The 25,789-nt window shown below is 44.8% G+C and overlaps 1 protein-coding gene and 1 long non-coding RNA gene across 2 annotated transcripts in view; one reads left to right on the top strand and one right to left on the bottom strand.

Annotated features, from left to right (window-relative positions):
• The window catches only part of Slc1a1 (solute carrier family 1 (neuronal/epithelial high affinity glutamate transporter, system Xag), member 1), a 78,826-nt gene extending 65,749 nt beyond the window's left edge, over nt 1-13,077 (bottom strand). The window contains exon 1 of the mRNA NM_009199.3: nt 12,880-13,077. Within this exon, the coding sequence (NP_033225.1) occupies nt 12,880-12,970 (91 nt within the window). The 5' untranslated portion in view covers nt 12,971-13,077. The remainder of the gene's footprint in view (nt 1-12,879) is intronic.
• Nucleotides 1,978-25,490, top strand: Gm52404. The gene is made up of 3 exons (XR_003952930.1): nt 1,978-2,012; nt 2,302-2,396; nt 25,271-25,490. It is a non-coding gene; the product is annotated as a predicted gene, 52404 (long non-coding RNA).
• Nucleotides 25,491-25,789: the final 299 nt, after the last annotated feature.

Here is a 25,789-nt window from a genome sequence, read left to right as displayed (position 1 = left end):
GATAAAGAAGGTTTTGTAATGCACCAAAACCTATCATCTGAATGACATGCTCATCAAAGACAACATTCCTAGGTCCTCAGTGGACAGAGGTGAGAAATGTAACAGTATCTATTGCTATGGGCTGAATATGGTTTGTCTCCTCTGAAACTCATTGTTATGGTGGAGTGTTGGGAGAAGGGGTCCATAAAGAGTGATTAGGTCACTAAAAGATTAATCCCTTTCCCCCTGTGTGGATTCTCACTGTCTTAGTCTGATCTATTGCTGCAGGAGCTGGCTCGGAGGTTATTCCCTCTATTTCAGTGGTCCCCAACCTTCCTAGTGCTGCAACCCCTTCACACAGTTCCTCATGTTGTGGTGACCCCCAAACACAAAATTATTTTCATTGCTACTTCATAACTGTATTTTTGCTACTGTTAAGAGTGGTAGAATAAATATCAGATACACAGATGGTCTTAGGTGACCCCCATGGGAAGGTCGTTTGACCCCCAACGTGGTCTCGACCCACGGGTTAAGAACCACTGCCCTCTTTCACTTCTCTCGGACATATCTGCTCATCCTGCTTTTCTATCATAAGCTGACATGCATCCCACAGCCCTGTCCACTTGGACTTCTCAGTTTCCAGAGCTTTTTGCTCAAATAAACTTTATTTACCCACTCAATTTTGGATGTGTGTGTGTGTGTGTGTGTGTGTGTGTGTGTGTGTGAGACAGAAACTGAGGATAGAACAGGACAGGTAGAGAGCAGTCCCATGCAATTTCAAAATCAGGTATGAAAAAATAAAGACCCCAGACTCTGAACTCAAACTTCTATCTGACCTTGACATTGCAAACATTACACAGAAACCCTACCCGGCCTGCTCACAGCCACTGCAACTGTGGTTCTGCTAAGACCCGCCTCCCATTCCAAGTCAAGGAATGTTAGAGCATCCTTCCAGCCCTACCTTACCAGGCTCAAGTGAATGAAACTTGTAAATGCATTGCTACCAACAGTCTGAGGCAATAGACCACAGATATCTGACTCTGCATCTTTTGCCCATAAAATCCATTCTTGTTCAATTGAAAGTGCTTTTATCGTTTGCTGCTAAAGGAATTGATTTTCCTAGCCACAGACTACACGTTTCATCCCATATGCCAATTCTGTTTGATTAACAGTGGCTGCCTGGAACACAGTTTTAAAGTATCTAAGTAAAAGGTGTTGTCATCGATTAGTGACATCTGCCACAGGGTAGGCTAAGGATTGATGCTGGGGATGCTGATTAGCTGGGAATATAAAGTAGTGGCTATAAGGGTATATATAAAGAAGGGAGGTCACAAACTAGATGTCCTCTCAACTTACTAACCACACTGGTGGCAAATGAAATCCACAAGAAATCCCCGGTAAATATTACTATCAGTTTGGTCAGCCACAGACGAGTGCTTCTCAAAGGAGAAGCCTCTCAAAGTCTCACAACTCCAGGAATCCCACCTGAAACTGCCGAGATAGCTGTCTTAGTCAGGGTTTCTATTCCTGCACAAGACATCATGACCAAGAAGCAAGTTGGGGAGGAAAGGGTTTATTCAGCTTACACTTCCACACTGCTGTTCATCACCAAAGAAAGTCAGGACTAGAACTCACACAGGGCAGGAACTTGGAGGCAGGAGCTGGTGCAGAGGCCATGGATGGATGCTGCTTACTGGATGGCTTCCCTTGGCTTGTTCAGCTTGCTTTCTTATAGAACCCAAGACTACCAGCCCAGGGATAACACCACCCACAAGGGGCCCTCCCACTCTTTGATCACTAATTGAGAAAATGCCCTGCAACTGGATCTCATGGAGGCATTTCCTCAAGGGAGGCTCCTTTCTCTGTGGTAACTCCAGCTTGTGTCAAGTTGACACACAAAACCAGCCAGTACAGTGGCTAAGCAGCCCAGAAAATAAATGTATTAAGACATGCATAAAAACTGAGCAAAATTCATCTGTTTTCTAGGAGAGTGGAGAGCAGAAGGTCGGGCTTCCTGTAGGTGGACATTTCAGGTAAGGAGGGTACCTTTGGTCCTTGTTGGCTTAGAGCTTTGCTGAATTGAAAATAACGACATAACTTCCAAGCAGTAGCACAGTAGTAGGAAAATATTAGACTCACTGAAGCTCCCTGCCCTAAGGATTTTCCCCTTGACTGAATGTGTGCTATAGTTTTAAGCACCTGAACACTGAGCCCAGATGAGTCTCCCTCCCAGCACCGTTATAAGAACAAACACCGTGGGCCATCTCTGGGGTGGCTTTCTAGTTCCACTCTCAAGGTTACCATTTTACTCCCAACACGCAGGCCAAGATCACAAGAAGCTGGTGTCAAGACCCTTCCTGGATGCACAGAGCTCTGTGATGAACACCGTCATGCCTCTGAACCTGGGGACTCTGAGAGTAAGAAGGGGCTTGGGAGCCATGGCCTCAGGCTAAGCAGAGAGCTGGTGGAGGGCTCTATTCCTCAGTGCTGGTTCTGGTGAAATGGGGTACACTGTTTCCAACTGGGCTGAGTGGAACCCCCATTCACGACAAGCTGTGTGAAGGCATCTGTAAGCTGGGACAAAGGTCCACTCCTTCTGGGGTGTGCAGGAGTGTCTGGGGAAGGACGGATCTTGTCCGAGTGAATGGAAAGGCAGTGTGGGCAGGTACTCTCTGAGTCAATGGGGAATACATTTCTGGAAAGGAGTGAGTCACAGAAACACTTCCTTTCCAACAACAGAGGTGTCACTGTAGAGAGTGCTCATGACAACAGAGCACTCTCTGTTGCACCTAAGGCCCTTCCCTCAGCAAGCCGAAATGAACACACACCTTCTACAGCTACATGCCTGGCTAAACTCGGCTCTGAAGGAAATTGTGGGTTCATGGTAACTGTCTCCAGGGCTGTCTCTTACTAGATGTATTTTCAACATGCAAAACACAAAAGGCCATTTTAAGCATTTGCCGGTTTAACAGATACCACTGCAAGGAGTTAAATGGTCACTGGATGACGTCTATAATGAGTACATTTCCTTCTAAGTGCTTGAATCCCTGCAGTTGAAGCGGCCCTAGGTCTCCAGGGACACTGGGAAGATTTGCAGCTCCTTAGGCAAACACTGCTTCTCTGGCACCCAGCCAGCCTGTTGCTACTCTCTAGGACAGCTATTTCCAGTCTCAGCTCTGTTAAAGGTAATCACAATTTCTCACAAGTAATTAATATGGAACACTTTATCTGTATGAGCTGGAGTGCATATCTCTCTCTCTCTCTCTCTCTCTCTCTCTCTCTCTCTCTCTCTCTCTCTCATTCCCAATCCTACTTCCTGCATCTTCCTAGGCTTTTCACCCCCCCTTACCTATTCTTTGAGATCAGCATACACTGAATTAACACGCAGAATTTTCTATATAGTGTGCTTTCATTTGGAGCTTCTTGTTTATTACGCCCAGTGCTCAAAGTTTCAAGATGGGTAACTTTGATTCTACAATTTTGTGTTAAGTTAAAAACAACAACAACAAACCATTGTGTTTTAACTTAAACAGCATCTAACAAGATATTTAATATATGTTAACCATTGGCAATTTACACTCAAAGCATTCTCAAAAGGCAGCCATGAAGATTGGACTGGAAATAAGAATGGAAATCAGTAGGGGCCTTTGCTGGGACTAGCTGGAGACCTGAGACAGGGGAGGCTACAGGGAGGCTAAGGGGATGATCCTAGCTGAGATTCCTACAAGCAGGGCATATAAAGCCTGAAGGGGCCACCTCCTGTAGCCAGGCAGGACTTCTAGTGGAGGGAGGGGGGCATCAACTCACCCACAAAACCTTCAACCCAAAATTTGTTCCACCTACAAGACGTACAGAGATAAAGATGGAGTAGAGACTGGAGGGATGGCCAACCAATGTCTGGCCCAACTTGACACCTACCCATGAGAAAGATCCAACCCCTGACTCTATTAATGATACTCTGCTATGCTGCAGTCAGGAACCTAGCATAACTATCTCCTGAGAGGCTTCATCCAACAGCAGATGAAAACAGATACAGACCCACAGCCAGACATCAGGAAGAGTGGGGGATAGAAGTGAGGGAGCCGGAGGGGTCAAGGACACCACAAGAAGACCTATAGTGTCAACTAATCTGAACACATGGGAGCTCAGAGAGACTGAACCACCAACCAAAGAGCATGCAGGGGCTGGACCTAGGCCCCCTATGCATCTATAGCAGATGTGTAGCTTGGTCTTCATATGGGTCCCCTAACACATAGAGCGGGAACTGTCTCTGATTCTGAGACCTGCCACTGGACTTCTTTCCATTAACTGGACTGCTTGGTTGGGCCTCAGTGGGAGAGGATGGGCTTAGTCCTGCTGGAACTAGATGTCCTAGGGCAGTGTGGTACCCAAGGTGGCATCTTCTCCTTTTCTAAGGAAAAAGGGAGGAGGTGATGGGGAAAAGGACTTGTAAGAGTAGGATTGGGAAGAAAGGAGGAAGGGGGATTGCAATCAGGTTAAAGTAAATTAATTAATGAAGTAAAAAAATTAAAAAGATACATATATGTGCAGAATCTATAGATTGCTTTTGGTAACAGTCATTTTCATCGTAGTAATTATTCCAATCTGTATGCATGGAAGGTCTTTCCATCTCCATTGATGAGATCTGTCACCATCTTGGTGAGGTGTACTCTTAGGTTTTGAAAGAAGCTGTTGTGAGTGGGATTCCCTTCCTGAGTTCTTGCCACGTTCACTACTGGTAGATAGAGAAGCTACTGGTTTTGTTGTTGTTGTTGTTTGTTCAAGCTTGGCTTTTGTCAAAGTGCTTCTTCGTCCTGAGCATTCCTGGGGGTCTTTAGGGTGTTTTAGTTGTAGGATCTCATCATCTGTAAGTATGATCATTTGACTTCATTTCACATGTGCTATCCCTTTATTTCCATCTCTTGTCTGATTGTTCTAGATAAGACTCTGCACGCTCAAGTGAAGGAGCAGAGCGAGTAGGCATCCTTAGCCCATTGCAGACTTAAAGCAAATGCTCATTTCCCCCCATCTGGTACAATGCTGGGTACCAGTTTGCTGTAGTAGCCTTTACTAGATTGATGGATGTCCCTTGTACTCCTGGTTTCTTCAACGTCTTTATTATGAAGGGATGCTAAATTTTGTCAAAGATTTTTTTTTCTGTATCAGTTGAAATGGTCACATGATGTCTGTCCTTAAGTATGTACGTGCTATTACAAGCATTGATTTTGCACATGTTAGAAATCTCGCCAAACTGGTTATGGTGTATGATCTTATTGTGTTCTTGAATTTGGTTTACAAGACCCCTCCCCCCCCATTTGTATTTATATGTTAATAAGGGAAACTGCTTGTAGTTTCTTGTGTTTTCCGGTTTTAGCACAGGGAGCTGGCTTTGTAGCAAGGGGATGGTAAGGCCTTTTTCCCCTTCTATTTTACAGGGGGCAGTTTGAAGTCTAAAGCCAATTTTCTAGTTTCAGCTCACTAGTGTGGAACTTAGATCAGTTCTCTTGGATACCTATCTACGCAAGCAGGTACTGAGGACAGAGGAGGACAGATGCTAGATACTGAGATCCCCGGGAAGGGAAAACATAAACAGTGCTTCATTAGCTCATCAAAGTGTGTGTACATGTACATGGCCACTGTCCTGGCTGGTTTTGTGTGTCAACTTGACACAAGTTGGAGTTACCACAGAGAAACGAGCCTCCCTTGAGGAAATGCCTCCATGAGATTCAGCTGCAAAGCATTTTCTCCATTAGTGATCAAGGGGAAAGAGCCCGTTGTGGGTGGTGCCATCCCTGGGCTGGTAGTCTTGGGTTCTATAAGAGAGCAGGCTGAGCAAGCCAGGGGAAGCAAGCCAGTAAGTAACATCCCTTCATGGCCTCTGCATCAACTCCTGCTTCTTGACCTGCTTGAGTTCCAGTCCTGACTTCTTTTGGTGATGAACATCAGTGTGGAAGTGTAAGCTGAATAAACCCTTTCCTCCCCAACTTGTTTCTTAGTCATGATGTCTTGTGCAGGAATAGAAACCCTGACTAAGATAGCCATCTACAAATATGAAACCAATATACCACCAACCTCAAAGCTTCCAGAAAATGACATGAAACTCATTTTAATAATCGTTATTTTCCCAATCTTATATATTTGGCAGGCTCTGGATTAAATATACTATTACAACTAAAATATACTTCTAAACCAGCAATTTTGTTTTCTCCAGTTTCTGGAAATAAATAAACAGAAAGCATTCTATCCTTCATTACAAGTTCAAATCCTTTTTTTAAAAAAAAGTGTAAATCCTTTATTACACATGAGAGATTATACCTTTTGTTTTTGTCACATCAAATTATCTACTGAATGTCACAAAAATGAGTGATTTTGCAGAACTACACCCTTCCTATCACTTTAAAGAAAGGTCAGACGATCCTTTCATTTTGTGAGTTAGTCTAGTCTGTGTTTTAGGAACATTTTAAACTAGAGATATGTCAAGGTCAGATGCATGTGTTTATCAGATCTGACTACTGCTGGGATCATCTGACACCAACATAGACCATTACCCCGGTAATAGTCTCACATACAACTAGTATTATTGTCTCTAAGTCACAGAACAGTTGATGGGACATCAGTGTCATCTCATCTACCTGTAATACTCCCCAGGACAACCTTAGTGTCCTACACAGGAGTTCCTCTGGCTCCTAGTAGTGAACTGAGGGGTGGCTACATGGCATGGAGCTGAAGGTTCTTAAAACTAGAAGGATCCTCGGAGGTTTTCTAATCCAGGGACAAGGATGTAGCCTACCTACTGCTGTGTCCAGCTCTTAAGTCCTTAGCAGACATCAATAATCAACTTCCAAATTTCTAACTCTTTCTCAACAGACACTGCATCAGGTAAGACAATCTACTACCTATAAATGAATTAGCATGTGAATGGGATCTTCTTTGCTTTTTTAGTTAATATAAACTGTTTTTCCCCCCTGACAGGAACCAAAGGCCCTGAAGGGATATCAGATATATGTGTTTTTTCTTGTGGCTTTTAAAGAGCCAGTTGCATTGTTTTATGGTCTCATTCTGTTTGGGGGTTCCTTCTAGGTACTATGGGAGCACCCTCCAGGGGTCTGTAGTGTAGTTTTAAGAGAGAAAGATAAGTATACATGATGTATATGCAGACTACTTAAGTGTTACTCTGAGTTACTTATGTGGCTCAGAGCGGACTGAAGCAGACAGAAAAGAATTTATGGAAGAAATGGGACCTGGTTTACACTTTGTGCTTATTTATTCATTTAACAAACAAGGATCATGTCTGTGGGTCCCAAAACTCTGGCTCATAAATGACTCAACAATTCAACAAATGTACAGAGCCTACCAGTCAGTGAGACAGTGCTGTGGGCACAGAGAGGGGTGGGCTCAGAACCCTCCATCAGGGCCTATGGTTGATGGAGAGGCAGAACAGTCAGATGGTAGTAACAAGTACCTGGCAGGTGTGGGCTCTGTACGTGGGTAGGGAAGTATAGGGGTCAGTAGCAGAGTCTGCTCAGCCAACCCGCCTGGGTTGTAATCATGGGCTCTACCCTTGATCAGCGACCTTGGGCAAGTTTCCTGTCAGTGCCTCCGTTTCCTGGAAATATGCTTGCTGGAAAGATGAAATGGGTTGGAGCACACATAGCACTTAAGATCGTATGTGTCTGAAAGTGACATTAAGCCTTAGATTTTTCTCAAAGGCAAAACGGGGAGGACGGTGCTTTGCTTTTGTATCTCTCAGAGCTCTACTCAAAGGAAGGTGTGCAGAGTTGTATGCGGAAGAATGAGGCTTCAGGATGTAGACAGCAGAAGGTTCAGGGTACTGTGCTAGAGCAACAGCCTCCCTCCATCCTCAGATAGCAGGAGCTATAGGCTATTTTAAGGCCAAAAATGATTTAATTCTGCTCTGCTGCTACACAAGGTCACTTTGACAGCCATCTCAACTCTACTCACAGCAGAAGCTTCAACGGTGGCCTCCAAATGGACAGGTCCATGTCTAATGACTCAATTGATAACCAGACTAGTCATTAGTCTCTGGACCCTGCAAAGAGCATCCACTACAATATGATTCAAATTAGCTCACGATCTGGAGAGGAATGAGAGGCAGCCAGGCCTTGCCACCAGAAAAGGCAGATCCAGAGGGCAAGCAAACACACAACCTGGGGCAAGCCCTCACCAGGTCCCTCTACCCTGTGGGCAAGCATGGGCCTTGTCCAGACCAGCATAATTCATGTGTGTTTTCTCTTCATATTTATTCATATTCTCTCTCTCCTTCTCTCTTCCTCTCTCGGTCTTCCTCTCGCCTTCTCTTCCACTGCTCCTCTCTTATCTCTACTGATAAGATTGCTTCTTTTGGAATTAAAGCAGACTCAAAACTCCACCAAACCAAGTGAAACAAGAAATTGCTCTCTGGCTCTAACATGAACCCCCACTTCCTCCCATCCCTTTCACACTCCAATGCCTCCAAAGAAAGGCTCACCAATGAGGTTACCTGCCCTCCCTCCTCCACTCTCAATGCTGCTGAGCATCCACGCCTACGCCTCCCACAGTTTGGTTCTTAACTCTTCTGGTTTCTGGTCAGGACCCCCTCTCTGCAGTCCTCAGTTCTGGCTCTTTTCTTCTCTCCATCTAAATGGGCTCATTTGTCCCCAAGGCTTTAATCTCTCCCTGACCCTGACGTGATCTACCTAGTACACCATCGCCCGTGCAGCCTGTCTCCGAACCCACTTGTCCACTGCTTGCTGCTGCCTAGCTCCACTCAAAGGCCCCTGGGGGCTCTCTCAGCTCAGCGTTTCCACATTGTATCTCTTCCTGGAACTCTCCATCCTGCTAGAGATAGTTCTCACTTGAACCAAACTCCATCAGGCAGTAGTGGATTTACTGGATAGCCCTCATTCCCTTGCTCTTCCACAGCAGGCTGCCTGGAGCAGGCTGTCTTTTTAGCTTGCTAGAACATGAACCTGGTTCACCATGTCACCCTGTCCTGTTCTCCTCTCTATCTCGACCTTCTAGCCCACGCCACCCCACCCTGCTATGCATGCAAGAAGCCAGGATGCCCCAGATATCTGTGCAACTTGTTTCCTACCTGGTCTCAAACTCACTCTGTAGACCAGGCTGTCCTCACAGAGACCCACCTGCCTCTGCCTCCTAAATGCTGGGATTAAAGGCGTGTCCCATTAAGGCAGGCAGGAACTCACTCTTGAATTCTGCTGTACCAAGGCCAGGGAGACAAAGAGCTGAGTCTGGAATCACGTGAGCCACAGCAGATTCCTGTCCTTGGGGCTGTCAAAGACTTGTCAGAAAATGGAACAACAAAAAGCAAAGGTCACCTCCAAATGACCACTGTCAGGAGTCCCCAGAGCCACCCAAGGCAGGAGATGCAAGAGTGGCTAAGGGGGTTACTCTGAACTTGGAGGAACTAACTCAGAGTCTGAACAACACAGGATCACTTCCTCAGAGCTTCATAGGAACTGCTCTGCAGTGAACAAGTTTGACAGCTCCCCATGATACGAGCCATATCTGTGGCCTTTTCTGAGTCCCCAATCTGGGCATTGTAGATCTCTCCACACATAGCCTGGAGGAGGAATGATGCTTCCTGCTGCGAGTACGACGAGGAATCCACAAGCCTCTCCCCGACATCATAACCTACTCCATGTTTATAGCTCAATTCTCACACATAGGAATTCTGCTTGGACATCATTCCCACTAGGAACACAGCATTTCTTCCTGCTGACTGTCTGCGAGTTGAGAACCAGCCCGGGATCTAAAACAAAGTCATCAGCTCCTCCTGCTCTCTCTTCTAAAGTGGAAAATATTACAGAGACTGGTATTGACCTTGATAATGAAGCATGCCATCGAAACCCTTGGGTTACCACGGACAGCAGGCAGAGAAGAGACTCCACTCCTAAAGAAAATATTTATTCTCTCCTATTTAAGTTCGTATTTTCTCCAATGTAGCATTTGCTGGATGCCTATTGTATGCCAGCCACAAACTGGGTATTTCCACGTTATCTTAAATCAACTCTGGTCACAAATGTCCTCAGTTTTTTAAGAAGGAGCTGAAGGCCCCTGAGACTAAGCAATGTTCCTATCTAGATAGCAGCACCCAGACTCAAGTCCAGGGCTCCTGACTAGGCTCTGTGCTTATTCTCCTGCACTATGGGGTCCAGGAATGTTTTTAAGAGTTACGGTGAACTCAATTAAAACGATCCTCTCAGGCAAAAATATTATTTTCAGAATTTTGTAGGGTTTCACAGAAATTATCAAAAACAGTCATCTACTTAATTCCAATCTGGCAAATAAGGATTTGTCAAACATTTATCTCAACGCATCTCTCCTTGGCCATTAAAATCCAAGTTAACGGCACACATCTAATGAAAGTGATCTTTAATTGTACTTTCCCTCACAAGCTGTATCTCAGAAACTCAGAGGCTTTAAGCAAAACATACACACACATTTTCTGAAACCGTCTCATATAGCTCAGACTAGTCTCAAACTCACTATGTAGTTGAGGCTGACCTTGAACTCTTGATCTTCCTGCTTCTACATACAGGCTTGGCTTGTACCACCCTCTCTCTCTCTCTCTCTCTCTCTCTCTCTCTGTTTGTGTCTGTGTGTCTGTGTCTGTGTGTGGCAGGGGGACTTTGCTCTTAGTTTCACTGACCAAAATATTTTGCAGAGTCATAGCTGCTGACTTATCTTGGGGGCCAAATATTTCCATAGATATACTCATATACTCAGAAGATTTCACTAAGGAACTAACAGCGTTTAACATTTTTGTTTTGTTTTGTTTTGTTTCTTTTTTAATGTCTACATGCAAAAAAAAAAAACCCTCCCAAAAGAAGGCTTTGTGAGAGCTCTGGTAATTTTGCTTGCTCAGTTCTGGCAGCTGCAGAACAGCTGACCATCGTAACGCAGTAAGGGCTAACAGATACCTAGGACCAGGGGTTTGGATCCCATTGCTTGTTAACCAGGCCGGCCAGTGTCGTCTGAGCAATGGGAGGTTCGAGTTTTCATTCAGAGCAAAGGTTCTCGGAGTAGCAGGGAGGAGGACCCCAGCAAGTGTCTGCTCGAGCACCCCGATGGTATTCTAAGCAGGAGGTTTCTCATACCAGAGTGGAGAAGAGCAAGGGACTGACTGCCTGTAAGACCTCAGCAGGGCACTTGCAATTTTACATGGCGAATTTATGGGCTCAAAACTAAATTCCAGAATCAAGTTCCTGTGGTTCACCTACACTAAAACCAGGTCCACTCGAGACCACAGGTCATGCCTGCAAAATAAGAGGAAACAAACCCTTTCTTGGCCTGAGGACTTTGCTTATTCAACTGGTCCAAAGGCCAATGAGCAACTAACCGGTAGGCTTCCTTTCTGGAGCAGGCTCTAGTGAACTGGTATGTGAACTGTGGGGCACCCACACTCATGCCAACTGCTGGTGGCAAGCACTTGGTGACCTAGTGGGATCTCTGCAGTGCCCAGGGCTTCAGACACACAGAACTGGGAAGGAGCCACAAGCTTTGCTCACCTCCAAGGCTTTCAAAACAGATTTAAAAATAAATTCTGTCTTCATCATTGGGAAAACAAGCAAGGCTATGTCTTCTGATCCATTCAGTCCCTTGGTAGGAGCTGTTCTTTAAATGTAGTGATAAACCTTTCCCCAAAACGCCCTAAACCACTTGGCACTGGGAAAGTGGACACTAGTGGGTTCTTTTGCACTCCTCTCCTCCCACCAACATCCTCTGTTAATGCGATTCAGGATGTTATTTATTTACTGGAAGCCTGACTTCCCTTTGCATAAGGTTCTGGAGGAACCCATGTGACCCCAAGGATTCCATTAACTTCCAAAGGCATTTTATTTTTGGCGGGGAAGACCTTGGACAGGAGCAGGCAACACCAAGCATTCCCAGACTCAGGAGCAAGGTGCAGTGCCCAGGGAGAAGGGGCTGCCCCATCGTCCCCTTTCCAGCAGAGGCAGCTGTAACTTCCAGATAGAGGGTGGAGCCTGGCTAGGAATCCACTTTCTCTCAAGGTGCACCTGTCCTTACCTGCTGGATGGCCCCACCTGGGGTGTGAAGACCCACAGGGTTCCCACCCTACAGCACATTGCCAAGTTTAGGTTATACAGACAACCTGGCCAGAAAATGAGATTCTAAACACAAGTAACTCAAATCTCTGAGCAATGGCCCGGACATCCACCTAGTCCTGGCTCAGCGGTATGTCAGGCATGGGCCACTTAAATACACCCAAGTGTGAAAACAAATAAAAGCAGCTTATATTATTTTCGATAGAAAAACGTGGTGAGCAGCTTGCCCAGGAGGAAGAAGGGGGTTGGGTTCTCTCAGCGCTGGTTCCCTGTGGCCTCAGTGAACCACAACTGCTGGCTCAGAAATGAGGCATGAATCTGACTGGAGAGGTACCCTCTAAGAAGGTATCTACCCTCTGCTCCAACATTCCCAAGGTCTCCACCATTCCGCGGGCTCAGATGTCTCTTTAAATCTGACAGAGAACAGTAATTCATACAGTCGCGGTTGGGCACGAAGGTGATGGTGGTGGTGGTGATGGTGGTGTGTGCAAGTGGTGGGAACAGTTAAGGATGAAGATCAAATTAAACCCCATTTAACCCCGCTTGTTTTCAAAGGACCCCTGCCCACCTTTCACGCGCCCTCTGATCATTTTGGAGAAAGCAGAGACAGCAGCCCGTGGAGCACCAGTATGGGGGAGGGAGGGGGTTAAGAACATTGTTTCCCCCGGGTGACACCAAAGCGCTCTGGTTGATCTGGAGCTTGGGGGCCCAGTACCGGGGAATGCGGGCAGCGCGTGCCACGCCGAGCCCACCCGGTCCCGCACGCGGCCTGGCCTCGGGCACGCGCCTGGTGCCCCCGCGCGCGACTCACCTAGTACCACGGCGGCCACGGTGGAGAGCAGCAGCCAGTGATTCCGTAGGAAGCGGCGCCAGTCACATCCCGAGCTCGTGGGCTTCCCCATGGTGAGCACTGACGTTTGCGATGAGTCGGGTAGCCTGGCCGATGCGAGATGCGGGATGCAGGGCACAGTGGAGACAACGCGCACCGGCCGCTGTCAGCGCTGCCACTGCCGCTGGGGACCGAGCACGGTGGTTTTGCGTGGCGGGCGCGCCTGGCTCCTCCCGCCGCCGCTCGCTGCAGCGACCGGGCCAACCAGCGAGACGGAGGGCGGAGCGTCCCGGCGGGATGGTGCGCGTGGGGCGATCAAGTCCCCTTGGGCTCCCGGTGGAGGTGTCCCACCGAGGAGCTTCTGACCCACTACGATCCTCACCAGTCTCCTTGGGGACGCACAGCCCTAGCCCAGTGCGAAGGGATTTGATATGGGACGCGTTTCTGCCTTGGGCCTCAGGCTTCAGAGCCACAAGAAGGGACACACTGTCAGAGCAGCTTTGGGGTGACGCACTGTCAGCAGCTTTGGGGTTTTTTTTCCCCACGTGATCTCTGATATTACCTGCGGGACTATTTAATTCTCTGATATTCCCTGCGGGATTATTCTCTGACTCGAGGGTCAGACAGGATCTGCCCGGACCAAGGCTTGGTTGTACACCTTGCGCGTGGGCGTGGTCATCTCTTGCACAACTTAACAAATGCACCCCTAGGGACTCGCCTTGTGGCCATTACTGGGTAATTAAGGCCTGCTGGTGTGGGAAGGTGGGCGGGCCTATTCTATCCCCAAGGCCAAATACCTTACAGGGTGTAGTTGGGAGAATCTGGGTTAGTGTGGTCACACACTTTGCTACCTGAATTTCTTATTCTGGTTTTACTCTTACTTAAGCAGACTCCTTTTTTTTTTTTTTTTTTTTTTTTTTTTTTGGTTTTTTGAGACAGGATTTCTCTGTATAGCCCTGGCTATCCTGGAGCTCACTTTGTAGACCAGCCTGGCCTCGAACTCAGAAATCCGCCTTCCTCTGCCTCCTGAGTGCTGGGATTAAAGGCGTGTGCCACCACGCCAGGTTTTAAACAGACTCTTATCTCCTTAGCATATCACTAACTAAGTGAGCCCTGTGCCCTTTTTGCATTCTGGGGTTTACTCTTTAGTTGGCTGTCAGGGGACTCTCCTTGACCAGATTACTCGACCACTAGAATCCCCCAATTAAAGCCTCATTCTTTTGGTTCAGAGTGATTTTTAAAAACCCTTCAAAAGACAATGGATTAAGCATTATTAACCATGCACACTATACTATGAATGATCTCACCTCCTTTCCAGGTGTTAAATTCTCAAAAGAAAAAAAGAAAAAAATCAGGAGAGAGGAAACTCCCTCGAGATTACTGGTTTCTTGGGGGAAGAGCTGGGAATAAAAATTCCCGAAGAGGGCAAACTATCAAGGAAAAGACTGGAGAGATGGCTCAGCGGGTAAGAGCACTGACTGCTCTTCCAGAGGTCCTGAGTTCAATTCCCAGCAACCACATGGTGACTCACAACCATCTGTAATGAGATCCAATGCCCTCTTCTGGTGTGTCTGAAGACAGCAGCAGAGTACTCATAAGAAAGAAAGAAAGAAAGAAAGAAAGAAAGAAAGAAAGAAAGAAAGAAAGAAAGAAAGAAAGAAAGAAAGAAAGCTTTCTAAAAAAAAGAAAGAAAGAAAGAAAAAGATTCACTCTACAGGACAGAGGAGGAGGAGGGATTGAAGTGAGAAGCCCACCTCCGTGTCTGGTCATTGAACTAATTCCTCCTATATGGGAATGTTGAGGGCGGGGGGAGGCACCCAGAGCTCTAATGAGAAGTTGCTCCAGTCACTGGTTTGCTTGACTCAAAGTTTTTTGGGGTTTTTTTGGGGGTGGGTTTCCTTAAGGGTTCATCCTCTCCACTTGCAGATGACACTTGAGGCCTTAATGAGCTATGCTCAACATCCATTTTATGAGAGCAGGGGAGTAAACTCCTAAATTCACCGTTGCTATGGCTGACGTCTCATACTTCATTGGGATTTCTCAGCCTAAACCAACAAAGAAATGGTGGGGACACGCAATACCCTGCAAAGTTGAAGTCCCCTAATGCATGTGTGTGTGCTCTCTCCCCATCTAATCTATGTATCTTTCCTATCTTCTACCTTTGTATCTCCATGGACACAAATGTTGTCAGATGGAATGGTAGTTGAGAGCCATTTCCCCTGAATGCAACACACCCATGCCTGGAAGATAAAATTCACTTTCCTGCCATTAGAACCTGAAATCAAGGAGAAAGAAGTGCTAGAGCTGTTTTTCCACAATAAATGTGAACACCTTCCTTTTACTCCTAAGTCTTTCAGACTTTATCCAGAGAAACTTTAGGTTGATTTCCATCAGTAAGTTTCTCTCATGCAATGGTTCCCTCCTCCTTCTTCTAAGAAACTGGTGTTCCTTATTGTTACCGTTTCCCTTTTACTGTTGGCTCACGGAGATATCTAGTTAGTGATTAAAGGAAAGAGACTTTGACTTTGTCATACACTGTTAAGCAGCAGGTGACAGCCTGATCTGAAATGAAAAAGACACCCAGAAACCAAAGGCCAACTCTTTCTGGCTAGCCTTTTTGGGGTGATTTGATGGCTGCAGTTCACCCTCCTAAGGCAGAAATGGTTCCATGGTTTCACGCAGCTGTGATAGAGGAGGCCACAGGCACACCAGTGACCATCAGTTTCTCAGGTAGCCTCTGGTGACAGTGGCTGTAAACCCTGAGGACACTTCGGGTGTACCAGATGCTCTTGGACTTGGGCTCTTCTTTATCTTCTGATCTCGAGTTTGGCATTACAAACCAGAGACATTAACTGCCACGGGAACTCTTCAGTGTTCTTACAAAGCTGAATTGGCTGAAATAAGTTTATTATTCTTACACGCCCTTGAAATCTGTGCTTCAACGGGCTTTATTGCTTACTGGGAAAAACTGAAGAACAAATACATTTTATCAAGCATAGACAAACCAGCACATAGGAGAGAAAAACTAAACGTTTGCAGTTGCTTCATACAAGATGTGTGACTTTGAGCAATTTACCTAACCTTCCTTAGCTTCTGCTTCCTTTTCTCAAGACACCATATAAGGTAGTAGCTGTGCATGACATCTGTCTGTCTGTCTGTCTATCTACCTATCATCATATCTATCTACCAGTCTGTCTGTCTATCTATCTATCTATCTATCTATCTATCTATCCATCATCTATCTTCATCATTATCTATCTATCCTTCATCTATCTTCATCATTATCTATCTATCTATCTATCTATCTATCTATCTATCTATCATCTATCTATCTATCTATATCTATCATCTATCTATCTACTCAGTATCATCTAGCTATCATCCATCCAGCTAGCTAGATAATGCCATCTCTACCTATCTACCTATCATATATCTGTCCACCAACATCATCTACCCACTATTATCTATCATCCATCCAGCTAGAAAACACTATGATTTTCTTTCTTGAAGATGAGTATGTAATTTTTGATGTAGTTTATCAGAACTTCTTGACCAGTGTTGAGTTTCTGTCTTCACTAAAGACTGTTGTAGGGAGCTTTTCTGAGCAGAGCTGATGACAGCACTAACCTGTGGGCACACACATAGCTATTTAGTTGTTGACAGACACATCATATCTGTGTTGAAAAACAACAGCAGAGCTTGTGGTAGTGCTTTGGACCTCCCAGCTGTGGCTTCTGTCCAAATTTACAGTAACCAGGATGACTTCCCCTCCCACTGAGCAGTGCCAAATCAGAGAATGGTTGCTGTAAACAAGCCTAGTGGATCTCATCAGATAAGACATGAAAGTAGAAAGAGGAGGGGGATTAGTGTTAATGGAGTGTGAGAGGAACAACAGAGGGTTATGAGAGCTTCTAGCCTCCATACAATCTAATCTAGACCTAGAATGTTTTCAGCCTCTCAGACTTTCTGCTGAAAAAGATCACCCTTTATAGTTCTTTCTGAACTCCGGCTGACTGGTTCAACTCAGTTTCCTGGCTAAACTCATCTCCACACTGACTGATTCAAGTTGTTCTCTTTCAGCTTCTGACAGAATTGCTCTGCTTGTTCTCATACTAACTTTGGCCATATCTTCTGGCTCCTTCTCATTCTCTGGCTCTGTGTTTACCTGTGCCTAGCTTGTTTTCTCTTCAATCTTGTTCTCTGTAAAACTCTTCAGGTAAAACTGCCTCCTCTCCTCTCCAAGCTGTTCTCTCTTAAGTTACCTCATAAGCCTTTCTGCTCTCTGTTTTTGTGAGAATTGGGCATATGCTATTCTGTCAAATCTTTCTCTGATTCATCACTTTGTCTGCCTCTCAACTGGAGAGGTCGGTTGATAGCACAATGTCACCCAGAGAATGGCAATATTGTAGCAGAATATTGCCTTATAGGCACAGGTGTGCATCCTAGCACTACAGGCTGAGATGGGAAGATCTTAAGTTTGAGGACTTGACTAGCAAGACTGTGGCTCTTAAAAATAAGAATATCAAATTATGTGGGACTGGCATGGGAAATATTATTTGGTACACACAGATTTAAGACTGCTTGGTACAGATTCAATACTTCGTTTATTTGCTTGTTTGTTTGTTTGTTTGTTTGTTTTTGAGACAATGTTTTGTGTAGCCCAGGCTGGTCTCCAGCTCACTATGTAGCCTAGGATAATCCTGAACTCCTGATTCTTCCACTCCCACCTCTCAGGTGCTGGGATTACAGGTGTGTGCACCAGGGCTGGTATAAGGCTATGCTTTAAAATGTCAAAAGTAAGTTATAAAACTGGGCAGGGTGTTTGATCAATGAGGACAGAGTCACTGATCACTCATAAGTGACATGTATAGAGCACAACTCTAGTGACACATGAAAGAACTGCGACTGTTCATTGTGATGTTGTTCTCTCCTGCCCTCTTGCCAAGCTTATTCTCTCTCTCTCTCTCTTTTTGGTTTTTTGAGACAGGGTTCCTCTGTATCGCCCTGGCTGTCCTGGAACTCACTTTGTAGACCAGGCTGGCCTTGAACTCAGAAATCCACCTGCCTCTGCCTCCTGAGTGCTGGGATTAAAAGGGGCAGGCATCTACACTCCCTAGGAAGTTTCCACTATTCCTTCCAATTTCAAGTGCACTCATCAACTTTTAGCCAGCCAGCCAGGGTAGCGAAGCTGAGAGCAGTCCAGAGACTTCACTTCCCAGTTTTCCTCTTCTTGATGCCTGCATGCTGGCCTGGGAGTCACCATGGATTGCTAGCTGGACACAGTGATAACTCAGAGTCTGGGGGAATCTGTGTGCACTGCCTCCCTGCAGACCCTTTCAGCCTTGTTCCCTGCACCGGTTGTGGTGAGACTTTGAGTCCTAACCAGACTACATAACAAACCACATCCACACAGACACAGGTCTCAGCCCTGCTACAGGGTAAGCCAGCCAGACTCACGGAGAATGACCAAATGGATGTCAGACTCTTGATAGACCCATACTGACACACTTTTGCTTGTCAATATTTTTTCTCATACTTCATTTTTTGATATAAGCTCTTATGTATCACAAGGTGGCCTCAAACTCACTAAAGATGACCTTGAACTCCTTCTGCCTGCACCTCCCAAGGGCTGGGATTATAGGTGTGTGCTGCCACACCTGGCTTGTTAAGTTTTCAAAGTCTCTCTTATGCTGCAACTGATCTTGGTCTTATCTACGTGGTAAAGAGACTGAGTTTGCTGCCCTACACAGTTCCCCACATTCGGGATTGCCACTGCAAGTGACAGCCTACTTGATTCTCTGTCCTCCGTGTTTTCAATAAGCAGGAAAGTTAGAAGTTTGATATTCAGCAACCTGCAGTTCAACAAATGAACCCTGATGTCAGCTGGCTCACCTGTGATGTATTCCTCCATGGATTTTTCTTATTTGTTTGAGCATCTTTGGTGATGATTGAGACGAGTTCATCTATCTCACCCTGATTCTTTACTCCTTTGTGCATGATGCCAAGGATTTACATATGACTTTTTATTTTATTTATTTATTTTTATTTATTTGAGGCACAGACTCATACAACTGGCTTCCAATGAGGCATCCTAACGCCTCAGTGTCCCGAGTGAGTGCTGGGACTTCAGTCAAGTGCTATCTACCTCACTTGGGTTCTTTCATCCACTCTGGATACATTTTCTGGAATCAACTATTTGGTTAGCCTCAAGTAGATTTCCCGCAGACGTGGTGGGGCAGGTTCCTTTTTCTCAACGATGGACAGGTGTATTCGCAGCTTTGGATAGAGACTGTACCATTGTGAGCACGTGGATTTAGTGTGTTGTAGGCAGATGAACGTGTTCCACTCACGTAAACAAGCATTGGCCTACAACTACACTCTTCGTGACAGAGCTCATTCTGACCAGACTGTCCTTGTTTCCTGACATTTTCAGGAGAGAGGGGCCTCCTGTGTCTCCATCCGCAGTGCTGGAACCACAGATAGACATTGCCATGCCTGGCTTTTTTATGTGGCCGTGGGGGGACTTGAACTCAGATACTCATGCGTGTGCAGCAAGCACTTTACCCACAGAGGCAGCTTCTCTTCCCCAAAGTTTTTGTTTTATTAAGTCACAAACTTGATTTCCTGGTGGTTCCTGCGGCTCCAAGACCTACGCCACAAGGGGATGCACAAAGTGCTGTGTTTACGAGTCGTGTGACACAATTCTTCTATGTAATTATGCCCTCGGTTAGACTCATAGCTTTCTATTTGTTTTTAAAGTTTAGAAATTCATTTCTAAACACTCAGTAAACACTTTAAATAACATGTGTTTGTTTGTTTGTTTGTTTGTTTGTTTGTTTGTTTGGAGCGGGTACAGATGCATGCCACGGCGCGTACTTGGAAGTCACAAGGTCTGCAGGAGTCTTCTCCTTCCACCATGTGGGACCTGGGCTAGAGTTCTGGCAGTCAGGCTCGGCTACCCAGCCTTTAGCTGTGAAGTCATCTTGTGGGCCCTCGATAATTTTTAAATCACGTAAAAAGAAATAGTAACAACATCAAAAGCCCTCATGTGGCTCAGGCAAAACTTTGGAGAATGCAGAGTGTTTTCCTTCTTGCGTCTGTCTTCTGCGTCCTGAGTGCTTCCCTCGCAAGGCAGGTTGCAATTACCAGTGCATAGCATGTGGTTTGTCCTGTTGCTCTGTCTTAGAACACAGACACTTCCATTCACACTCTCCTCCATTTGCCTTACCCAGGTGGCATTTTACCAGCTCTGCCCCGTGCTTGCCTTTTCTTCGTGAACAATACGGCTTAGTGCTGGCTCAGTGAAAGAAGAGTTCTTCCTCGTTCCTTTTTCTTTCTGCCTAGTACTGCTCTGTGCAGACATTGTTCTGCCAGTCTCTTCCTCATTCCTTCCCAGGATTGCAGAATCCAACAGTGCGTGGCTGTCCGCGAGGTTTATTTAACACTCTCCCTGATGACGGGCTTTGGGCTCCCTTCCAGCGTTTTGTTCTTAGGAACAATCATCACAAGGAGTGGCATGCACCCCGTTCACTGCTGCTGTGGTACAAATGCTTACCAGTAAGTCCTCTGGAGGAAAAGAGAAAAGAGAAAAGAAAGGCAGGAAGGAGAAAATAGAATGAAAATTGCCCCCCCCCCCCATGTAGGCACTACTAAATTGCCCATTAACTAACTGTTCCTTCTATAGCCAGCTCAAGTCAGCAGCACAAGTGGTGGAATGTGGTGTCAGGAAGAGAAGTCCAGTCTTTGAGTTTTTCTAGCCATTTCCTGGGAAGATAGGGCTGATGGAAGTCATCTTAAGAGCATGCAAAATCATAGAAGATAGCAAAGATAATCAGGAGAGGTTAGTTTGAATCTTTATAATATTGTTTAAATATAATTTATTTAAGTTTATATAATTGTATTTACGTTATGTGTCGACATACTAGAGGCTGTCATTTGATATCCAATGTCATCCCCAGTGACTCTCCGCCTTGTTTGTTTGTTTGTTTGTTTGTTTGTTTGTTTGTTTTGAGACACGGTTTCTTGAAGACCCTGGAGCTCACTCATTTGGCTAGGTGGGCTGACCAGCAAGCCTCTCAGATCCTCCTGTCTCTGCTTCCTCAGTACTGGGTCTACAAATATGTGCTGTTAGGCCTATCTTATTTGGCTCTTGTGCCTTGGTTTAAGCCAACATATCATTTTATCTGTACCTGTTTTAATATCTGAGCAGGAGGTTCTTCTTTCTGCCTAGGTTAACTAGCACTAGCATCATATGAATAACAGTGCCTATGCAGGTTCAATTTTTTTCCCCCGAGGAAAAGAAGTTTAAAGGTAGGCAGCCTGGGGTCTACATGGAAGCTTTCTCTTAGTATCCTTGCTTGCTTACATTCCTTCCTTCTTTCCTTCTCTTCCTTCCTTCCCTTCCTTCCTTCCTTCCTTCCTTCCTTCCTTCCTCCTCTTCCTTCCTTCCTTCCTCCCTCCCTTCCTTCCTTCTTTCCTTCCTTCCTTCCTTCCTTCCTTCCTTCCTTCCTTCCTTCCTTCCTTCTTTCCTTCTCTTCCTTCCTTTCTTCCTTCCTTTCTTTCTTCCTTCCTTTCTTTCTTTCTTTCTTTCTTTCTTTCTCTCTTTCTTTCTCTTTCTTTCTTTTTCTCTGTTCTTCAATGAAAGTGAGCAGCTACATAGTTCAAAGTGGATGACAGGGTACCAGACATCGTGTCCACAAGCCAGAAAACAGGAATGAAGAAGTGGGGACTGGTTTCAGTGCCCAGGTAAACTTTCTGTCTCTCAAGATATTTCCTGGAGACCCATATGGCATTCTGCTTACAATTGATTAGACACCACCGTGATGCTGCCAGGCTTAGATAGGGAATGGAGTCAACTCTACCTGTCTCCTCAAATATAACCAGGCCTTTTATTGTTTATTTTAGCTAAGAAATGAAAAAATGACAATGCATGGAAAAAGAGCAGACTGCATCTTTCTGTCTAATCTTTCAAGTTCACCCCTTCAGAACGCTGTAGTTGTTCACACACAGTCTTCCGACCTACAGCATCGATGCTTCCAAAGTGGCCTCTCACACAAGACCACATAAAGTTTCTCAGGCTAGTATGTTGGTGTTTCATGTACATATTGGGCTTCCACGTGTCAATTTTCTTGTATTTATGCACATTTACAAATCATACCACAAAATCTGTATTTCTCATGTCTTTCTTGCTTCTCTTATAGCTTAAAAGTGGATTGTGAAAAACCAAACTGAGGTTCATAATACAACACAGTGTTACTAGGGAAAGTGAAGAAACAAGACACACGAGAGACTAAAAATCATGATGTGTTCTACTATTTATGTCTCTTCCTCTCTCTCTCCTTTTACCCCCCTCGCTCCTGCCATCTTTTCTTCCTTCCTCTAATCAAATGTAAGAAGGAGGCTGGGGAAGGTGGGATGGAAGCATCTCTCTTGGCTGGATCAATGAGACGTGCACATTACTGAATGTATCCTGCAGTCCAAGCTGGTGATGGTATCTTGATGGGGGTTGGACTTCCTGTTCTAGGCACATGGCCAGAATGAGCCTTTAGCTACACTCTTATTTCCCTACTTGCTATTAACAGCTATTCGTTCTATCCTTGGATCCGGCTTCTTTCATCCCATAGTATATTTGTATAATTTAGCCATGTTGTTTTTCATACATTGGGAGTTTCTATTTATATAAATAGGCTGCAATTTGTTTTATCCTTACATGGTGACAGACTTTTGGACTATTCTGTGCTATCTGCTAACTTTTAGTAATTGGGTCTGCCCAAACAATCTTACACATGCCTTTGCTGTACACATACATGTGTTGGGTATATGGCTACCTGTGGAAGCACAGAGCCATAGGACATACATTCCCCCATCTTAGAAGCTTCCAGACAGCTTTCTAAAGGGACTGTGCTTACCAACATCCAGAGCTCCCTGGTTCCACACCTTCATCAGTGCTTTTTGTGCAGATGAGGTTCTGGGACATGTCTTGTAAACCCTCGTTTGAGAACAAAGGACCCCACTCATGTTTGCTGAGTTGCTGGTCAGGTATCATCAGCTGACAGCTGTGCACTGAGAACCACCTTTACATGGAGGGTGGTTCTGCATGCTGTGGGAAGCCCCGTGCTGATTCATCTGTGGTGGTGGTGGTGGTGAGGATGTCACTGGCTGAGATGACCATGCAGTGGAGATGGTGTGATAGAACTGGTGTATAGTGGCATCTATTACTGCTCCATCTGCTGTGCTCTTTGGCAGAAAAAAAAATGAGACTTTAGTACCAGAATTATCCTCTTTGCCCCATGGCATCCTCAAACCTCTAAATCCCTTCTCATGAGAATTTTTGGATAACAAAACAAAACTGCAAACTTGAAGGCATCAGCCTGTACCCTCCAAGACCTGACCTAGTTCTGTATTCTCAGATTTTAGAAGATTAACTGGGGGGAGGGGGGTGGATCAGTTAGACAAACACTTTTGTATATGTGTGAGGACCTGAGGTCTGTCCCTTGCACCCATATAAGATGCAGGTCATGGTGGCATATATGTGTAATCCCAGGGCTGGGAAGACAGAGACATGAGGATCTAGTCTAATCGGTGAGCTCCAAGTCACATGAGGAGCGCTGTCTTAAAGGAGGTGGACAGCATTCCTGAGAATGCTGCCTGCGGTTGTCCTCTACCCTCCCCATGCATACATATATGTGGACATACAAATGTGCATACACATCCTTGCATCCATGCATCATACACACATAACATACATTTATATAAAAAATATATATAGCTGGGTCATTGTGGTTGGAAAACGATGGCATTTTGTGGTGATTTTAATGTCCCTTTCCCAAGAGCTCTGAGGCTGAGCCTGCTCCACAGGGAACTTTACTAACTGTTTCGGTCTACCCCGACCTTCTTTCAGCCCCACCTACTCTTCACTTACTGCAATATGAGTTGTTTATTATGTCTTTGTATTTACAATCCCTTTTCTTCCTCTGGCTTGCCTTTTAGTCTTCTTCTTTCTATAGATTTCCAGAATGAGAAATTATAATTATAAATATTTTCCAATTTAAGTTTGGAGAGCCAAAGATTTTGCTTAAGACGCACTTGCGTGCTGCACAGACGCGGCCATGTTACGTCCCCTTCCGTGGAAGCTTTGTTTTCTTTCTCTGGTTTTGATTTAAAACCCACTGGATCCATTTTTTTCTCGGTGAAGAGATACAACGAATCTAGCAGCAAGTTAAGGAAGAAAAATGAATATTGTTCTCATTGTCAGGTGTGGGGACCTGTTCCTGGCAGTCAGGTTTGTTTCAGTGAGATAGTTCTGTGACTTAACAGTTCCAACTCAAAACTGTTATTATAAATCAGCTACTAGCGAGGCGGTGATAGTGTGTACCTTTAATCCCACTATTAGGAGGCAGGTGAATCTCTGAGTTCGAGGCCAGACTGGTCTGCAGAATGAGCTCTAGGACAGCCAAGGCTACGCAGAGAAACCCTGTCTCAAATATAATAATAATAATAATAATAATAATAATAATAATAATAATAAACCAATAATAACAATAATATACAAATATTAAGTCAGTTATTACAGCTTGCGAGCTTGGATCTTACATATCCATTTCCTCAAATTGTCCTATTTAGTAACAACTCTCTGAATTTCCACATTCGCTCTAAACAACTTTCAGATTTTCAAAGAAAGATTTCCTATGGTTTTGCTTGAGATGATCTGAGTCTGTAGGTGAACTCGGCACAGGAATGGCATCCTTAGAGTGTGTGGGTTTTGTTTTCTAATACATTCTCCTAGTATCTTTCTTTATTCAGATTTTCCTTAGGTGTATAAATAATATTTTGTGGTTTCTGTGTAGGTTTTGTGAATCTCTTCTTACAACTTTTTTTTCCCTCTTAGTATTTGATGTGTTTTGATAGTCTGATGCAGTTTAATGCAAATGGCATTGTTTTCTTAAATATTTGGCTGTATTCATCAACGAAATCACCCAGACATGAAGTTTCTTTGTGAAAGGTTGTTTGCTATGAATTTTTCTATTTGTTTGTTTGATACAGGTTCTTTCTGTGTAGCCCAGGGTGGGCTTGAAGTTACTTCACAGCCCAAACTTCCTTCAAACTCACATACCTCCTACCTCAGCTTTCTGACCCCTGGGATTCTAGGGATGTACCGCCCTGCCTGGCATGGAATCTAATTTCTTTAATTGGTATTGCTAATTCAAGTTTTCTGTTTCTTCTTAAATCAACTTTTAGAATTCATATACTAGTGGATTTATTAATTTCATCTAAGCTGTCAACCTGGTATAAAGCTGTTCCTAAGAGCCCCTAATGTCTCAATGTCTTCTAAACCCACAATGAGGCCCTCTTTTCCATCCCCTGCACGGTATAGATGCTGGTGTTGTGGTCACTGGCTTTGAGAGCAGCAGGAACTCTCAGCTGTGAGCTCTTATGTCATAAGGGCTGGAAGCTATCCAGGAGGACTCACCGTGGATGCTAAGGAATTCCTCGACATGAGTCTTTTCGTTGGTGAGTAATACTACTATTATAACCTGGGCAACTCCTATAACTTGGATAAATTTTAGTCCCCTTGTCTGAAAAGTGAGGAAAACAATATCTTAAATCACGGTGTTTCCATAATTAATTCAAAATGAAATCACTTCATGAACTATGACAAATTTTATAAATATAGTCCAGTTCGTGTTTGGTTTCTTTGTGGGAAGAATACACCTTTTCTTTTCTTTTCTTTTTTTTATATTTGTGCAATACTTAACACAGTTCACAGAATATATTTTGCTTTAATGAATAGTTGTTGAACACTACCAATGCTTTATATATCAGCAGATACAATTCTCATCAACTGAGTCCAAAGTCAACATGTGCTATATTCCCAAGTCACCGGTGAACTCTG

Source organism: Mus musculus, chromosome 19, assembly GCF_000001635.26.
Source record: "Mus musculus strain C57BL/6J chromosome 19, GRCm38.p6 C57BL/6J".
Taxonomy (NCBI): Eukaryota; Metazoa; Chordata; class Mammalia; order Rodentia; family Muridae; genus Mus; species Mus musculus.
This window is presented reverse-complemented; position numbering and strand designations above follow the sequence as displayed.